The 20006-nt window shown below is 43.8% G+C and overlaps 1 protein-coding gene across 16 annotated transcripts in view; it reads right to left on the reverse strand.

Annotated features, from left to right (window-relative positions):
- Nucleotides 1-18541, reverse strand: part of mtss1lb (MTSS I-BAR domain containing 2b) — a 175356-nt gene extending 156815 nt beyond the window's left edge. For all 16 annotated transcript variants that reach the window (XM_072547644.1, XM_072547633.1, XM_072547643.1 and 13 more), the window contains exon 1: nt 17899-18541. In XM_072547644.1, the coding sequence (XP_072403745.1) occupies nt 17899-17970 (72 nt within the window). In that variant the 5' untranslated portion in view covers nt 17971-18541. The remainder of the gene's footprint in view (nt 1-17898) is intronic.
- Nucleotides 18542-20006: the final 1465 nt, after the last annotated feature.

The following is a 20006-nucleotide window of genomic DNA, read 5'->3' on the forward strand; positions in this document are numbered from 1 at the left end:
TAGATCTTTTTCCTTCTTGTGCGTTTTTTTCCTTTTGCAAAAAAAAAAAGAGCTTCGGTATTTGATTATTTTAGACAAGAGAGAGTTATGTCAGCACCCATTCTCCTCTGCTCACCTATGAAGAATTGCTGATTGGCCAAGATGTTCAGGAACATTATCATTAACAATGTGAACTCGAGCAATGATTCACAGACTTTAACCTCCCTGCGTCTGCCACATATACCCAGCTTCTACAAAACAGCTGATTCTAAATGGCACAGCCCACCCATCACAAATCAGGCAAGTGTTGCACAAGATGTCTGCACCCAGGCTGCAGTTCCAAAATGTGAAGCACAAACCAGAAAGGCACCAGCATCAGAGAAGTTTATTCTTGCACAAATTAAACCCAGAAAATTAACTGGAAATATTCTTCCAGGTGTAGCAGCTGCCTGACAGAGGGAGAGGAATCAAGGGTTAACTTTACATTCCACTGAACAGTTAACCCTTACCTTTTCTCCAGTGATTCAGCCCGGGTTTGCAGGCCCTTTTGGAGTTCCTGCTACAGAGTACCAACTGCTTTGCTGCCTTCGATCTTTCTTTCAGAGCAAAAGTGCTACTCAATGAAACAAAACAAAAACAAATAAAAAAAAAACTGGCCCCTCTAGATATGAAGCAAATCCCTGAGTGAAGCATAAAATGCTGCATAACAATTTCCCATCCTTTACAGTGTGTTCAGTAAACAACATCAATTGTAGCCAGAGACAGTGGCACATCAAAAGCCAAATCACATTCCTGCAAAATGTATGTTTATCTTGAGTGCGTGGGACTTGTTTAGACTGCACTGTGGAGTGAATAATTTAAGGAGTTGCTCTTCAGAGATGTGCAGAATCAGCCATTTGATCCACAGTTCAATGGGCCTCTGATCTAACTGGAGTATTTACGGGCAAACTGCATTCTCTTGGCCAGCACGAACCACACTCGTGTCTCCCTCACGGGTGCCAGTATCACTGGTCCTTAGAAATATATCTGCTCTACGCAACCAATACACTGACCGAGAGATTCTCCTCCTCCATCTCCTCTTTACTTTCTTGTATTGGCCAACATCCAAACTCATTGTGCTGCGCCCTAGCCATAAAGTCAATCTCTCCGAGGGCACTGACAGAGTTCCAAAGCTCAACTCTCAGTCTGTCCTTTCTCAAATCAAGACTTAAAACACTGGACCAGCATGTCCTGGTAAATGGTTGCTCTGCCTTGATTTTGTTTTCCCTCTTGTGTATTTAGCCCCCTAACGTAGACATTACTGTCTAGACCAGCATTTATTGCCCATTGCTAGTTGCCCTTAAGAAGGTAGTGGTGAGCTACCTTCTTGAACCTCTGCAGTCCATGTGTTGTAGGCAGATCAACAATGCCATTAGGGAGGGAATTCCAGGACAGTATCCCAGAGGCGATATATTTCCAAGTCAGGATGTTGAATGGCTTAGAGGAGCACTTGTAGTTGGTGGTGGTGTTCCCATGTATCTGCTGCCCCTGTCCTTCTGGAAGGGTTTGACAGGTGTAGAGGGAGCTTGGCAAGTTGCTGCAGTGCATCATGTAGATAGTATACATTTCTATCACTGTGCACTGGTGTTGAAGAGAATGGATGCTCAAGGTGTTGAATAGTATGCTAATCAAGATGGTTTCTTTTTCCTGAATGGTATTGAGCCTCTTAAAATGTTTATCAATTGTAAAAGGGACCACTTGCAATTTTCTTGGATGAGCAATGCCGGTCCATGTGACCTGGCAACACTTAACCTGGAAGCAGTGCCAACAGGGAGGTCATTAGGATGAGAAACTCTGCCGGGTAGACAGAGTTGCAAAACAAAGCAGACATACAATCAATACACAGATACAGACAGAAAGCAAACACAGACAGAAAGAAAAACACAGAAGTCATGAGGTGAAGCCAATGATACTCTCAGAGAGTTGGCCATTTGATAGTTTGGCTTTAAGTAGAAAAACAGAATGCCCAAAGCTCCTGGGGCAGTGACGTACAAGTGACCTAAAAGGGACTGAATACTAAATGTGATGCGAATAGCTCAGAAGAAAGAATAGAGAATTTGTATCAGCGAATCAAACTGTGAAGCATTATTGTTGGTTGGTCAGATGGAAAGTTGTGCCAGCAGAAATTAGGTGACCCAAATCAGACAGAGTTCATCACATCTAGGGTCCACAGATGGAATCCAATCACTGGTGAAACTGACTCAGAACCACATCAATTGGGTGGGAACAGAAGAGATAAAGCTAAAACTTAAATATGCTGAAAAGATGAGAGTGTCACATCTGTACAGAGAGTGATACTGATGTCTGTGGTATGCAGACCCATCTTTATTATGACTATTTGTAATTAATTTTGCATTTGCCTGTTAACTGCATTGGCTCTGATTCAAGTTAAAGCAAGAGCTACAAAAGGTGGAATCGTGTTCCTTATTTCTTCATTTGGGGGTTAGTCCTTAAGTTGGCACTGCTGCCTCTCAGCACCGGGGATCCGGGTTAGATTCCACCCTTGGGTGACTGTTTGTGTGGGGTTTCGCTTCGTGTCTGTGTGGATTTCCTCCCTCAGTCCAAACATGTTAGGTGGATTGGTTGTGCTAAATTGCTCATGATGTCCTGGGATGTGCAGGCTAGGTGGATCAGCCAAGGGAAAATGCAGGGTTATAGCAGTAGGGGTGGGGGTGGGTCAGTGTGGGATGTTCTTCACACGGTTGGTATGAACTTGATGGGCTGAATGGTCTACTTCCACACTGTAGGGATTTCATGAAGTCCAGTTGTTTTTGTTTACGGTTCTCCACTGGGAAAGTAAACAATAAACAACCTAATTTCTGCCACAATGACATACAGAAGACCCTTGAAGAAGCAGCTGAAGATGGCAGGGATCGCGGATGCTACTTCAAGAAACTCCTCTGGTGATAGCTTGTAGCTAAGATGATCTATGTGCCAGGGATCATTTAAACCAATGGGCAGATTCCCCTCCCCGTCCCCCCACCCCCAATTCCCATTGATTCCAGTTTTAATGTGCTCCTTCAAAGCCAAACTCAGTCAAACATTGACTTTACATCAAGGGCTCAAACGCAGCTCTTAAAATCCTGACTCTATAACGGTGATCTCAAAATCATTGTCAGCCGTTGCAAAAATTAATCTTGAATGATCGAGGGAAGAAAATCCGCTTTTTTTTAAAGAAAAGAAAATCTGGCCTCACCTACATGCGACTCCAGACCCACAGTGAAACAACTCACTGCCCCTTGAAAATGGCCTCTCTGTTCAAGGGCAATTATGGATGGGCAACAAATACTGGCCTTGCCATTGACACCCCTATTCCACACACTAATAAAGAAAGAAAAATCACAACTGATCCTACAGGAAAGGTTTAACACTCAGCTGATAATTGCTGACTGTACAGGCAGACACACAAAAGAGGCATATCACACATTAAAACACTCAGTATCAGCAGAGCAAACGCACATTAAACTGACTCTCTGATTATCATCCAGTTGGTAAACTTGCAAGCAAAGCTGCTATCAAACACTTCAGCAGTATCACAGTTTCACTCTCCAGCTGTAGGCCCGAGGCTTGGCTGCAGGAGACGAGACTCAAATATTCCCCTCTCCTTTCTGTTTAAGTGGGACGACTGCAGACCCTCAGTCACCCGGAGACCTTCAGTTTACCACAAAGCAACTAAGGATTCTTGGATGGAAAAGAAAAGCCCAACTCTGAAATTAGCCTCAGTTCAAACCGACTCAAAATTGAAAGAGGAAATCTTTCCTGGCCCAGCAGGTCCTGACTCACGAGGATGTGAAATGGCAGTGACACTGAGCAGAGGGTGTGCAGTTCTCACTCCGTCCTCCGTGACACTGAGCCAAGTGTGAGCGCACACTCACTCCATCCCTGATGACACTGAGCCAAGTGTGAGCGCACACTCACTCCGTCCCCCATGACACTGAGCCAAGTGTGAGCGCACACTCACTCCATCCCCGACAACGCTGAGCCGAATGTGAGTGCACGCTCACTCCGTCCCCCGACGACACTGAGCCGAGTGTGAGCACACACTCACTCCATCCCTGATGACACTGAGCCAAGTGTGAGCGCACACTCACTCCATCCCTGACGACACTGAGCCAAGTGTGAGCGCACACTCATTCCGTCCGTGACGACACTGAGCCGATTGTGAGCGCACACACACTCCATCCCCGACGACACTGAGCCAAGTGTAAACGTACACTCACTCCATCCCCCGTGACACTGAGCAGAGTGAGTGCACATTCACTCCGTCCCCCGATGACACTGAGCCGAGTGTGAGCGCACACTCACTCCATCCCCGACGACACTGAGCCAAGTGTGAGCGCACACTCACTCCATCCCCGATGACACTGAGCCGAGTGTGAGTGCACACTCACTCTGTCCCTGACGACACTGAGCAGAGTATGGGCGCACACTCACTCCAGCTTCGGGAACACTAGTTTGAGCGAGATGCTGATGATTTCTGTCCCATGTTGTTCCTGATCTTCTCCAGGTCCTTCTGACTGTGGGATATGTGGAAGTTGGGTCTCATGTCCCTTGCATTGTATTGGGTCTAAATATCCTTCCTGGTTACACGGACTACCTTAGTCCACGTTGAGGATTGGGCTTGTACCATGAGGAATATTGGAGTTGTTGGTAGGTAGCAGACATGAGACACTCCACGTCCCATTGCACTGAATGCAATCCATAATGTGGGCTGACACTATGACAGTGTCGGAGGTGCCTCAATTGGATAAGATTTAAAACTTGCTCTCTCAGACAAATGTAAATGATCCCACGGCATTTTTTTTGAGAAGGAGTACGGGAGTGTTCCTTGCTCTGCTGGACAACATCCATTCCTCCACCAAAAATGGATTGATTCATTTATCACGTTGCGTCTGTGGGATTGTGCTGTGAATAATTGGCCACCATATCTCCTATGAACTGCAGAAAGACTTAACTCACTTAATGGGCTACCTGGGAGGGCTGTACAAGATGCTACATGGATGCAGTTCTCTATTTTTTCAGAATTTACCAACAAATGTGCAGGGTGCCCAGGATTCCCTCCACTTGAACTGAATGGAATTTTACATTTCACTTCCTGTTCTGGGATCTGGGGAAAATTGCTAATGTGTTCTCAGTCTTCCTGCCAAAAACACCGGGGGGTGGAATTCAAGGAACTCACATCCTGTTCAAAGTTCCCATTTTGTCCCAATGGGAAAACCAAAAAGATCTGGAGATTGGCAGAGTGGGAGGGGGAAGGAGGTTGGTTAAAACAGCTCATGTTCTGCTAAAAACTAATGTAAATTAAAGCAAAATCCTTCACACCACATGGCACACAAACAGACAAGAGAACTGAACTTCTCCTTTGTGACAGAGTCAATAGGTGTCATTTGAATTGTGTCAACAATGTACTCAAAATCCAGCATCATCCTCCACTATACAAGTGGGTAATTTTGAGTCTAAATCCTTTATCCTGCTGTACAGCAGTTGCCAAAACCCCAGACTACCAATTTATGACTTTTCACTTGTCTAATTTGCATCTTCAAGGGAAAAGTCAGAAGGTTAAACTCGCCAAAAACTCCGGCACATAATCAGGAAATCGGTGCTAACACAATGAAGTCTCTCTCCACACACTAAAACTCCTCAGCATCAAACACCAACCGCCACACTAGGGAATTGATTTAAGTATACAATAAAGACTCACATTCATAATGACATCAGACGGTCCCAAAGCACTTTATAAAAAGGTTTTTTTAAAAAAAACGGTGGACTGAGAGTAGCATGGATCTTGCAGCTGTTCTTGAGATTGCAAGCTTACTTCTAGATTGCTTACAGTAATTGCATTTCGGTGGTATTGGGTTTTTATTTTGATTCATTTTGGTTCTTTTATAGTTAAAAATGCAAAAAAACCTCAAAGATAATGCACTTGTTTTTTGAAAACAGAACGGTTTGTGTGTGGAATGAACTTCCAGAGGAAGAGGTGGATGCGGGTATAATTACAATGTTTAAAAGACATTTAGATATGTACATGAATAAGAAATGTGTGGAGGGACCTGGGCCAAGCACAGGCAGTATAGTTTGGGATGATGGACGGATTGGATAGAAGGGTCTGTTTCTGTGCTGCATGACTTTGCGACCACTTTGACTGTACAGGAGTTGTCACTGCTGCAAGTAGGCATAACCACAGGTAATTTTCCCAGCAAATTCCCCACAAACAGCTTTATTCCTGACACTCAAAAAGTGCACATAATTTTTATATCATCTGCAAACTTCTTAATCATGTACATTAAGATAAATCATTGTTGTGTACTGTTGCAATAAGGTCTTGCAGATGTCTGATATACTGTTAATGCTCGCGATGGCAAACCATGGTATGAAAAGGTATCAGTTTCCATCTTACTGAGTCCTCTTGCAACATGACATGCTGAGGAAGGCTTGCTACAGTACATCTGAATTGTTGGATTGAGCCCAGATTTGCAAGTGTATGCTCGCACCTAGACACACACACACACACACACACACACGTAAATATAAGACTCTGCAGTGAAACCTCAGTACAACATAACCCAGGTCTCATCTGTATTAAGAGCTAATGCAAGATGATCATCAGCTATCATGGCTAAACACAATACAGTAGCAGTCTGGTAGTAAGTACCAGTAACTCCTTTTTAAAAGGATTTGTGCTGAAGCCTTGGATCATAAAGATTGTGACTGGTCGTCGGAATAAGTTTAGCTGAGTACGGATCTACAATTTAAATAACCAGAAGGCAGATTTACCTACTTTCTATTTAACATTCAAGATCTATCAAGCCAGACATATGTAGATCCTAACCACTCGCTGCATGAAAACGTTCCTCCTGCTTCTTGTGTCTATTCCCTTCAATCAGCATACTCTGGTTCGCCATCTTCTGCCGATGAGAACAATTTGTCCCCATCTAATTTGTCCAGACCACTCAGGGGTTTGAATTCCTCTATCAAATCTCTTCACAATCTTTTCTCCTCAAAAGGACAGCAGGAGCAGCATCCCAATCTGTCTACGTAAATGCAGTTCCTCAACTATTCTTAGGAATCTTTTTCTGTGCACACTCACTAACACCCTTGTATTCTTTCAATGTGTGGTACCCAGAACTGCACACAATACTCCAGTGAGGCTAAGCAAGTGTTGCACACAAGTTCAGCTTACTTCCTTTTGTACTCTATATATTCATTAATGAAGCCTAAGCTGCAGTATGCTTTATTAACCTGTGTCTCAAACTTTCCATCCACCTGCCATTATTTTATACACTTCAGCTTTGTAATCTTTATTATATTTTGCCCCTCCACATTCCTTTTACCAACATAAGGTTTAATGCAGGAAAATATGAAGTGATTCATCTGCCACTTGTCTATCCATTCCACCAACCTTTTTAAATCAGTTCACAGCACCTGTGTTTCGTATCATCTGCAAATTTTGGAATTGTGCCAAGGTCCAAGTCATTACTCGATCAGAAAGACGAGGGTTTGGAATACCAAATGCTAACAAATATGCTACAAACCTTTTCCCAGTCCAAAATATAACATTCACCGCTACCATTTCCGGTCAATCAGCCAATTTTGCCAGTGCTCCTTTCTCCCTCGCCTCCATGAGCTACTTTTATTCAAGAGTGTTGCTCTACCAAATGTCTTGGAAGGCCACATACATGTCAACCCTCTCTGTTCCCTTACCAAATAACTCCAGCAAATTAAACAAGATTTCCCCTCAAATTTGCTTCACAAACCTACCTTTGCCCTCACTGGTAATAACTTTGCCAAGAATTATTGTTTTTCGAAGCTTCCTACCATTGAGGTTAAACTAATTGGCCTGTAGCTACTGGTCTTATCTTGGCATGCTTGTTTTGAACAAGGATGTATCATTTGCAGTTCTCTGTTTCTCCCAAGTCTGAGGAGGTTCTGAAAACTGTGGCTGAACTTCTGCAACCTTTCGCTTCCCTGTGTATCGTTGGATGCATTTCATTTGGTCCTGTTGTGTTTTCAACCTTTAAACCTACCCAACATCACCTCCTCAACAGTTTTAAATCCTTCAAATGTCTGAATTACCTCCCATTTTACCAGTACTGGCACAGCATCACCTTTCTTGGTAAAGATGGATGCAAAATATTGATTTAAATACCTCAGTCATATTCCCTAATTCCATCCACTAAATCCCCTCTTTATCCCAAACTGACCCCATTCCTGCTTTTAGCACTCATTTACACCTTGCGGATTCCTGTTCAGTCACACTCTGTACAACTCATTTTCTTAATTTATCTCTGAACCCGCTTTATTCAGCTTCATTCTTGGCTACATTATTCACCTGACATCAGTCATAAAAGTGCAATCTTATGCGATCAGCACCTCATTTGTCAGAAATTTGACATTCTTGCATTTATCCTAAAAAAAACAAGATTAAAATGGCCTGCTTCCACACTGTAGGGATTCTATGATTTCACTTATTCACCTCTTAGTTTCATAGTCTCCCTTTGCATAATCCTCTCACTTTAACAAAGAGGTTGAAATCTGACCAAAACTCTTTTTGCCTCGACTTACTTTGGTTACTCCTTTTGACATTTTCTTTTCCTGTCGTTTTTTTTCTTTCTGGATATGTATTTGTTCTAACTCTCTCTTTCTCCTTGAATGATTCCCACCTTTACTGACACTGATTTACTGTCAAGTCACTGTTTCAAGTCCACTCTTGCTAAATCACAGCACAGATGGGTAAAATTGTCTTTCTTCTCCCAAACAAACGATCTCTGTCCTTCCCAATTAAAACTTTTACACGTCTTTTTTTCTCTCTCGTTCTTTTCCTTAACTCCCCTAAAACTAACTGAATTTTGATCACTGCTACCAAAATGCTCTCAAAACTCTACCTCTTCCACTTGCTCAGCTTCAATTCAAATTGTGGGATTTGAACTCCCATCTCCAAATCATTATGCCAGGCCTCTGGATTACGAATTTAGTAACAAACTGCTGCGCAAAGGTAACTGTAGCATCAACCACAAAAGCAGGATAAAGGGCTATGGGGAGCAGGCAGGAAAGTAGAGTTGAGTCCAGGATAGGATCAGCCGTGATCATGTTAAATGGCAGAGCTGGCTTGAAGGGCTGAATTGCCCACTCCTGTTCCTAATTCTGATGCAAGTCTCGAGCGTTGACAATATACTACATTCCTAAGGGAGTGCTGCATTGCTGTAGCTGCCATCCATTGGAACAGACAGTAAATCTCCCTGGTGGAAGTCAGGAGAGCAGGCATTTGAGAATAAAAATGACTAAAAAGGGTCATGTAGGTCTGATCATCGAGCGTGTCTCATGTAGTGTGCTGTGCAATGTGATAGGGCAACAGGTATGGATTCAACTCTCTCCATCCCCCTCAGCTAACCTATCTAGACTGTGGTACTCAATGAACTCAAACAGAAACCAGAGGTCTCCCTGGTTCACCAGATTGTCGTCATGTTCCCCACAACGACCAACACTCGGAGCTGATCGATCCTTTGCATACAAAGCAACTGAGGTCTATAGCCCATGGTAGGACTTGAGAAGAGTGTGGAAATGGAGGAGATCATTCCACTAACAGTAGAATCACAGCCAAAGCCAACTACATCTCTACACATCCACTTGCAAGTTGGAACCTGGACAATTTTCTCCTCCCAAAGCCAGAGGTGCTATGGACAATTGTAGCTTGGGTTCAGTTACAGTTTCATAGCATTAATTCTCAAAATGTGGACTTTGCCGGCTGGCCCAGTACTTATTCACAAAATACTCTGGGGGCAGAGGTGATGCTGATCCACTAACATGAACCACTGTCGTCCACATGGTCTAGGTACAACCACAGTGCGGTTAGGATGAGAGTTCCCTGACTTTGACCCAACGACAGTGATGGAAAGCGACGTAGTTCCAAGGCAGAACTGTGAGGGGCCTGGAGGTGACGGTCCTCCCATGATGCTTTTGAACTTCTGCTGGAGGCAACTGACACACCATCAATTAAGTGGATTGACTTGTCCTGAGCTAGTTATGGTCAAGGTCAGGCCTACTCAAAATATTTTAAGGTAGCACAGACCCTAACATTTTCTTATTTTAAAAGATAGATGTGAAATGCTGGTCCCAGATGCAATGCAACTGGTCAAACTACTCGACGTTAAACACAACACAATTGTTTTTAAACACTACAAATAAAATATAACAAAACAATTACTTAAAAATAATTGTATTAGAAAAGTTAATCGAATTATAGATACAGTAACTACTACAGCACAGTGGCTCAGTGGTTAGCATTGCTGCCTCACGGTGCCAAGGACTCTGGTTCGATTCCAGCCTTGGACGACTCTGTGTGTGGAGTTTGAACATTCTCCCAGTGTCTGTGTGGGTTTCCTCCTGGTGCTCCGGATTCCTCCCGCATTCCACGGATTGGCCATGCTAAATTGCCCATAGTGTTCAGGGATGTGTAGGTTAGATGCATGAGTAGTAGGGGAATGCATCTAGATGGGTTACCCTTCGGAAGGTCAGTGTGGACTTGTTGGGCCGAAGGGCCTGTTTCCAAACTGTAAGGATTCAATCTAACTATTAGTAGTTAACTGTTCTAATGTAGTAACATTCCTTAAACACATGCCTTGGCAAAAAGGGAAATTCAGAAATCCCATTTTCTTACATGCAACCCAGCAGCAGAGAGAGCAGGAAAAATATCAAGTAGAGATAGTAGCAGTAGCTTCCAACCCAGTTGTGATTCCAACAATTTCTTAAAGCTAAAAAAACTGAAACCTAGAAATCCTGGTCTGAGAGAGCTGGCCACACCCATCCAGGCTGCTTCTATTGTTGTATCTTTTAAAATCACCCCAAGGCCTCCCAAGCTATTTACTTTATGGATCTTCACTAGCCAGCTCAGCACCTCTGTTGTAAAGCCTCTCTTAAAATAAACCAGGACAAAATAACCCCTGAAAGCTACAGCATTTTCACAATAGCTTTTTGCATATCTGACCAATTTTGATTGAAAATTATATTGACACAGTTCAGAAAACAAACCTTCTGGGTCTCAGTGACCCATTCCAAACATTTCCATTGAACAGAAAAGTTATTTTCAAAAATAATAGTTTCATAATCTGAGATTATCAGGTCTATCTCAAAAGAAATTAAGCATTTTTACTCCATTATGTTATGCAATAGTTCTTGGAATATCTCATCCCAGTGCCACATTACACTTCAGCTTCTGAAGAAATGAGGTAATAATGTCAAACAATCGATGCTGCCAAAGAATTGGCAGGGCCATAATTCAATACAAAGCTCAACAGTGTCATAAAATCTGACAGCAAAGCTCAGGAGCACAGAGTGATTAAATTATTGCTCTGCACGCCCATTATTGGATTTGCTGTTTGTTATTATACAGAATTTACACAACTGTCTTTTTTTTTCAAATACATATTTTGAACAAGCTCAGCATTGAAGGAACTAGAAGTTGTCACTGCAAAAATTATAAAAGCTCCTGTCTGTGCAGTGACCAAATGTTCTGCACCATGTGGCACACAGAAACTGGACTGTTTCAATTCAATCAGTTGTCAAACTCTCAAACGTTAATTCTGATCTCTCTCCCGCTCTCTCTGGGTGGTACAAACGTAGCTGATTTCCTGATCGCAAGTCAGCAGCCTGCAATGTTGCACATGACAGGAACAAGGGCGAGGAATCATAGACTCCTGATCCATGATATTCCAGACTTACAAATTAACAGATGAACATCTCAGGGGCTCCAGACCTCAGCCCACAACCCCCACTGCTGCTATTCCCTGAGAGTTCCCAATCAGGAGAGATTGGAATGATCACAACAATGCACTATTTCTCTGCCAGTACAGCATTCCCTCAGTACCATGTTGGAGTGCTGTGCCAGGCAGGGAGCACAAAACTTAGAATTGCATTCTGAAACGCAATGATAGCACTTAGTGCCCTCTTGTAGGGTGGTGTCCAAAGATGTGTGGGTTAGGTGGATTGGCCATGCTAAAATTGTCCGCTTGGGATGTGTAGGCTAGGTGGGTTAACCATGGTATGATTTGGGATTACAGGGATAGGATGGGAAGCTCCTCAGAGGCTCAGTGCAGACTCAATGGGTCGAATGGCCCGTTTCTGCGATTCAGACTTGGAGCACTGATCTGCAGCGATACCAGTCTGCAGCACCGAGGGAGTGGGCACTGCTTGCAGGAAACGTTAAAAATCGGAGCTCAGTTGGGAATGCGGAATTTATTGTGCTATTTGAAAAAAAATAGGGTAGTGGTCCCAGTGTGAGCCCAATCAAAAATCCCAACAAGATGCACTTTTTTTTTTAGATTAGATTACTTACAGTGTGGAAACAGGCCCTTCGGCCCAACCAGTCCACACCGCCCCGCCGAAGCGCAACCCACCCATACCCCTACATCTACCCCTTACCTAACACTATGGGCAATTTAGCATGGCCAATTCACCTGACCTGCACATCTTTGGAGTGTGGGAGGAAACCGGAGCACCCGGAGGAAACCCACGCAGACACGGGGAGAATGGGCAAACTCCACACAGAGAGTCGCCTGAGGCGGGAATTGAACCTGGGTCTCTGGTGCTGTGAGGCAGCAGTGCTAACCACTGAGCCACCGTGCCGCCCTTGTGGGATAAATATTAATACATTCCCAGCTACAGTCAATGTTAACACTTCCAGAGATTTACAGTCACATGCATGTAAAAAGGCAAATTGGATAGGCACGAGAACAAGAAATGCAAGGAGATAGTGTGAAGTGCAGAGGTTGAGGATGGAGAACTCAATACCTACAGTGCTATAAATACAGAAGAATGGAGTTCCTTAAATCAGGATTAGTCAATTATCTAAAGGAGCGAAGCAGAGATTGGTGCTGCTGCCATCAACATCAATCAATGCTAGTTAGCAGTCTGGGAGGATGGGGGGGGGAGATACTCTGGGTTGATCGGGAGGGCCAAATCAGAAAGAGACTTAAACAACTTCAAATGGAAGACATTGGTCATCTAGGAACGAGCGTAGTTTGGCAAAGTGAAGGTGAAGAGTGAGTCACAGGGTAGGATAATATTCACAGAGGCGTCAGAGGCTGAGGGGTGACATTGTAGAGGTTTACAAAATCATGAGGAGCATGAATAGAGTAAATAGAAAATACCTTTTCCCTGGGGGTGGGGAGTCCAGAACAAGAGGGCATAGGTTTAGGGTGAGAGAGGATAGATATAAAAGAGAGGATAGATATAAATGGGGCATTTTTTCCACGCAGAGAGTGTGGTGTGTGTGGGGAATGGGCTGCCCGATGAAGTGGTGGAGGTTGGTACAATTACAACATTTAAGAGGCATTTGGATGGGTATATGAATAGGAAGGGTTTGGAGGGATATGTGCTGGGTGCTGGCAGCTGGGACTAGATTGGGTTGGGATATCTGGTCAGCATGAACGAGTTGGACCGAAGGGTCTGTTTCAGTGCTGTACATCTCTGTGACTTGTGAGTTGTGTGATAACATTCACAGAGTTGTGAGAATGCTGGGGTTTATGGAAGGTGCGACTGAGAGACAACTAACTCAGAAAGAGGAGGAATACGTGAGAATTGAGGATGGAAAGAACTTCACAAAAAGGACACTTTGGCACTCAGCTGGTTAAAATGGTGAATTTTCTTTGCAATTATTCAGCAGACAGCTAACAATCATCAGATCAAGTCCCAGACTGAGCTGACAGTTAAACTTCTGCTAACCCTCGCTCAGAGTTACATGTGACATTCAGGAGAATAAGTTAAGCCTCTAATTATATTGACAGCACCAACTTCACAGGACCAAAATAATTTTGATGGAAATCAGTCTCCCAAATTCCCCCAGATAGCCTTCTCTGGGACAGTGAAACAAAAACATTCTCCTGCATCCCCACGGCTGTAACTGATACAGCTATAAACTCCTGCTCAGTCTTATCCAGACTGGTCAATGGTTCCTTTCTCAATCACATATCCTTTTCCAAGACTGAAAGGGGCAGCTATCAACCACCGTTCTCCTTCTCCGGAACTGTAAACTGTACAGCTTCAAGCCAGTCTGTAATCTCTAGGACTATGTGCACATTGATAAATAAGAAACAGATGCCCCTCAATGTTCAATTACATTTTCATTGCTGAACACCCCCACTTTCAATATCCTGGAAGTTACCATGGAGCAGAAACTGAACTGGACCAGCGACATGCTATGGCAATGAGGGCAGGTCATGGACTGAAATGGTAGAGGGAAGGAGCTCATCACCATCATCTGAAGCCCAATTGGGGATGAGCAACAAATACTGGTCTAGCCAGTAACAATCATAGCCTGAGATAAATATGGAAAAATGACTATTTTTTTCAAACCAGCTTTTAGCTATCAAATAACAGTCAAATCTTTTTTTGAACAAACGCATTCATTCCAAGTTACTCCTGAGAAGTATCGGGATGTCTTCCTGAACTGCTGCAGTCCATGTACTGTACATTGACCCACAATACCCTTGGAGGGAATTGCAGGGTTTTGACCCAGTGACGATGAAGAAACAGCAATATATTTTTCAAGTCAGGTTGATGCGTGGTTTGGAGGTATACTTAGAGGTGGTAGTGTTCCCACGTAACTGCTGCCCTTGTCCTTCAAGATGGAAGTGGTTTTGTGTTTGAAAGGTGCTGTCTACGGATCTTTGGTAACTTCCTGCAGTGCATCTTGCACACAGTTGCTACTGAGCATTGGTGGTGGAAGGAGTGGATGCCTGTAGATGTAGTGACAATCAAGGGGGCTGCTTTGTCCTGGGTGGTGTCAAGCTTGAGTGTTGTTGGAGCTGCACCCATCCACGCAAGAGGGGAGTATTCTATCAAACTCCTGACTTGTAGGTGGTAGACAGACTTTGGGGAGTCCGGAGATGAGTTACTCACTGCAGCATGCCTAATCTCTGACTTGCTCCTGTAGCCACTGTGTTTATGTGATGAATCCAGTTGAGTTTTTGGTCAATGGTCACCCCAAGGCTGTGGATAGTGGGGGATTAAGAAGGGGATTAAATGATTTTGACACAAAAATGAAGAAACAGAAATCTACTTCCAATTCAGAATGGTCTCTGACCTGCAGGGGAAGAGAAGGTGATAATGTTCCCATGAGATCATTCTTGTCCTCTTCGGTGGTAGGGATCTTAGGGGAGGGAGGACTTGTAATAACCAAGTGGCGCAACCTCAAAAAAACTCAAATTACAATGGCAGACTTTTGTGAATTTTTTTAAAAATGCAAACAACCTTAACGACAATTATTGGCAAAACCTTCTTTTAAAAAAATGTACAGATAAACTGTCTTCGAGTTCACAACTGCCACTTTGATCTTTGCAATATTTGCCCCAAACTAGTTGAGAAATTGGGTAATTAATGTTGGATAAAAGGTTGAAATTGTGCCTATTAGTATCAATTAGAGCAAAGATCACATTTCACTTCAAAGAAACTTTAATCTTGTACCACTTCCTATCTGACTTAAATCATGATTGCTTCAAATTAATCCCATTGTCAAAACATGCACCCAATGTATTGTACCTTGCAATATTTTCAGTGCTACACAATTATGGATCTCTAAAAATCATTAAAGTATTTTCAAAAACAGAAGAAGTGGAGAAGGCAAACTCAGCAGGTCTGGTGGTACCTGTGGAGAGAAACATGGTTAACACTTCAAGTCCAGTTCGACTCTTCCACAGTTCCAAATAAGAACCATATTGGACTTGAAATGTAGACTCTGGGTTCCTCTCTACAGAAGCTGCCAGACCTACAGTATTTCTCTCACGCTTTACTTTATTTCAAGTCTCCAGCATCCACTGTACTTTGCTTTTATTAAAATACCTGTACAGGCAGATTTGTACCTACATAAATGCAATACAATGTAAAGCTGACGTTCATGAATAGAGCATCCCGATGTACTGCAGCAATTTGCCCAGCAGTAGTGCAATCCAGTTTTAAATAAGAACAGATCAGTAAATTACCCTGATGCTGTACAGTGATAGACCTGCAACCATCAATACTGCGTCCCAGTTTTTGTACAGAGACAACTATACCCAGCAATACTGCAGCTTCATAACAATCTATACAGACTGTGAAAGCACAATATTTAAATTCAGGAGCATGTTACATAAATTCCACAAAACAATCAGCATCTAGTAATGAAATCCCAGTGATAGTACACGACAATTCTCTAAGTGCAGCATGCTCTCAAAACATTGCATGGTAAGGCTGAACATAAAAATTGTCACTTGGCAACAAACCACCTCCCCCTAGACCCAGGCTGAAAGCATTTTTTCTGTTGTTAATTCCACAAACCCGTCATCGGTCCTGAGAGGCTACTTGGCCAGGAATATAGGGCATGGTTGCCTTGGAGCTGGAGAATAAGTGCCAAGATCAGTTTAAACGGTGTGGGTTCCCCTGCCAGGCATATTTTTTTTCCCAAATTAGTGGCATAATGGGTGAAACCAGAGAAAGTGGTGGCCCTCCTTTGTTATTGATGTTACTGGTAATAGGGGTTTAATCACATCACATCACATCACATCACAGGTAAACACTGACACTACAGAATATAAAATCAGTGTCAGTGTTCCACAGGATGCAACCCTTTTGGGAAAACTGCAATCAGAAAACAGAGGTAACCACTAAATATTTAGCAAGATTCACTCCCTCAGAAAGGAAACATTAATGTTTCATCATATTTTGCTGCACATCGAAACACCGTTTAGTGTCTGATTGAGAGTTTTTTTTTAAAAAAAGAAAAAAATAATGTATTCTTAACACACACCTGGAAGATTAAGTGGAGTTGAAATTCAGAGGAGGGACCGATGCCGTTAATTTCACCTAATTTATGGGATGTGTTAGGGGAGAGCAATGTTTTACTCCGCCTCACAGACCACAGCCGGTAGCGGGATTTGTTTTTTTTAAGTGAAATATCTGTCACTTTTGCCGGTGCTTTCTTAACAAGTTTATTTTCTGTTCCACCCCCACCACCGGCGGGGGTGTATTTTTGGCACCACATTTACCTCCCAACAGCATTCTATCCTTAAATTACTGATGCTTTTCTGCTCGACCACACTAAATCGATTAATCGAACCGTGATCGCGTTCATAAACCCCCAAGTCAATAGTGCGAGTCAACTTCCAATGATTGGCGATACACACACACACAAACAAACAAGATACAGAGGGATTACTGTCCGCTGTCTCCATTCACAAGAACTGACAGCAAATTGAAATGGCTAAAACCTCTCTCCGGGTTTCAGAATTGAGGTGTGCACTTTCAAAACCCTCCGGCCTCACATTCCCTCGCCCTTCCCTGTGTATACACACACACAAAGGACAAACTAACAGCCCCCTCCACTGGGTTCAATTCTGTCTCGTTTCCTTTCCTGCTTTAACCATTCCCAATGAAACACCTCAGCTCCCAAACATACTCTCCACAGTAACCACACACATTGTCCACAAGGAATCTTCACACGACACAATGTAATCACCCCCTCTTTCCCAGGAATGATTCCCCCCCCCCCCCCCCATACATCAGTGGATATTACAATGGGGAATGGAGTCTGTGTGTGTTGCAATGTAAGACCCGGCTCCCTTACCATTAACCTCCGGGTGGTTTTACTCTTTTATCACCCCCTCTGTTCTCCCTCCACTCACTCACTCACCCCCCACCCCCCCCCAACATTCACAATTGACGCTCTTCCCAGCAGTTCTGACTGGGTGACAGCTTCAATGAAAGCGGTGATCGCTCTCAGAGTGAATCTGTTGTTAATGTGGCGAATGTTACAATTCGAAGCCGAGCAGACCCTTAACAGCAGCAAACACACAAACCCTCTGGAAAATAACTGAGCTCCCCCCCCCAACGGATCAGATTGCACTGCGACCTTACCTTCATGTCATTAATGACAGCTTGGAAGAGGCCACCGAGAGCTCCGCATTCCTTATCCATCGCCGGCTCCATCTTTGCACATTGAATGAATATAAAACACTACAGCGGGGAGGGAGGGCGCTGTGACCCCGTTTTCCAAGTGGGTTTTACAAGATGACAAGAGTTTCCGCAAAGCCAGCAGCTCCCATTCAATAGGAGACCCGGGGTAGGGAAAGGAGGGAGTTCTGCGGCACACACACTGCAAGGAAGGGGTTGGGGTGAAACTGACTCCGACTCGGAAAATACCCTCTTTTTCTTTTCCCCCACCCCTCACAAACTTCTGGATGTGTTAAATGGAGGAGAGAGGGGGGGGGGTCACAATTTCACCCTGGGGGTGTGAAATGGAACACAGAGGACAGAACCCAGGTCCCTTCCTTTCACAAACCGATTAATCCCAATTGCAGATGGTGATACTGCACAGCCATGCCTTCCCAGCATCAACAAACACGGGCAGGGGGGAATCCGGAATGACAAAAAGAGAGGAAAAGACAAAGGAGGAAGGGGTAGCAACGAGGGTTCCCCTGTTAACGCCACTCGATAGGACGCGGCGTTAGCGAAAGGACGAGGCAGACACAATGTAACCAAATAATTTCCCCCACCACCCCCCTCCCGGACCCCGATTCGATCTGTCGGATCTCTTCACCCCCCCCCCCAATCTAAACTCACATCACATGGCAAAGGGGAGGTGGAATTCATTGGGTGCCAGGGGCAGAGAGGGAGGAGAGAGAGAGAGAGAGGAGGGTTTATAATCTCTGCAGTAACGCGAGCAGAGTGTAGGATCAGTGGAAGCGCCGGTGTGTTGGAAGGTTAGACTGTGTTGGAGCAGGGTGTACAGTTAATGTATCAGTACCAGCACCCCTCTTGTATACAGATAATACGTGTGTGGACTATTGGCTCCCAGTTAAACATGAATTCAGATTTTTTTTTTAACCCAGGTATATTTTAAGGTCAAGCATTTATTCCCCTGCCGCGGATTACTGCTGTTTAGTGGGATCTTGCCGTGCGCCGTTTCGATCATCGCCCACCCCCCCCCCCATCCTAACATCACCTACCCGTAACTCAAACGTTCTGTAAGGTGCTGAGGTCATGCCAAACCCTACTGAAACAGTTTGGATCACATTCGGTAAAGATCAAAACTCATCGGCTTCAATTCCTCACTTACCTATCCTCAGTGGTCAAAGGTTTGTTGATTGATGGGATAGGCTGAGTCTCCACATGTCTGTCAGGGAGAGAATTCCAAAGATTCACATCCCACAATGAGGACCTTCCCAAGCAGTCCAAATTGATCATCCCTATATCCTGAGTAAGTCTCCCCTGGTTTTCGACTATCCAGCCCCAGGTAAATAGTCTTTCAACATCAACCCTGTCAAGTCTTCTAGATCATAGAATCCCTACAGGGTGGAAACAGGCCAGTTGACCCAACAAGTCCACACTGTCCCTCCAGAGTAACCCACCCAGATCCATTCCCTTACCTTATTATCCCATATTTACCCCTCACTAACGCACCTAACCTACACATCCCTGAACACTATGGGCAATTTACTTGGCCCTTCTGTCTCACCCGCATATCTTTAGACTGTAGGAGTAAACCAGAGCATGTGGAAGAAACCCAGCCTCATTCCGTATCACACCTCAATTGTACAAACTTTGGGAATATAGGCTGAGATTCCTTAGTTTTACTCAGAAGACAATTTCTTATCCCAGGAACCAGGTTAGTGAGTCTATGTCACACTCTGTCAAGGAATAAATATGTTTCTCACTGTGTAACAGCTTCCCATACATGCAGTTGGCCAATTTACTGAGGCTTTGGGCATTGCAAGGCCAATTTGATTTTGTTCAATAATGTTTTGAGAATGGAGTGGGAAAAGAGGGTGTCATATATTTTATGTATTCAATTTATTTTCAGTTCCTGAGCATTGCTTGCCTGGATGACCTTTATGTCGTGTGATCGAAACACAAAAATAAGAGCAGGAGTAGGCCATTCAGCCCTTTGAGGTTGCTGTCCAATTCAATAGCTGATCATTTAATTCAATGTAGTGTTCCCACTTTCTCCCATATCTTTTGATTTC

Source organism: Chiloscyllium punctatum, chromosome 26 (assembly GCF_047496795.1).
Source record: "Chiloscyllium punctatum isolate Juve2018m chromosome 26, sChiPun1.3, whole genome shotgun sequence".
NCBI classification, from domain to species: Eukaryota; Metazoa; Chordata; class Chondrichthyes; order Orectolobiformes; family Hemiscylliidae; genus Chiloscyllium; species Chiloscyllium punctatum.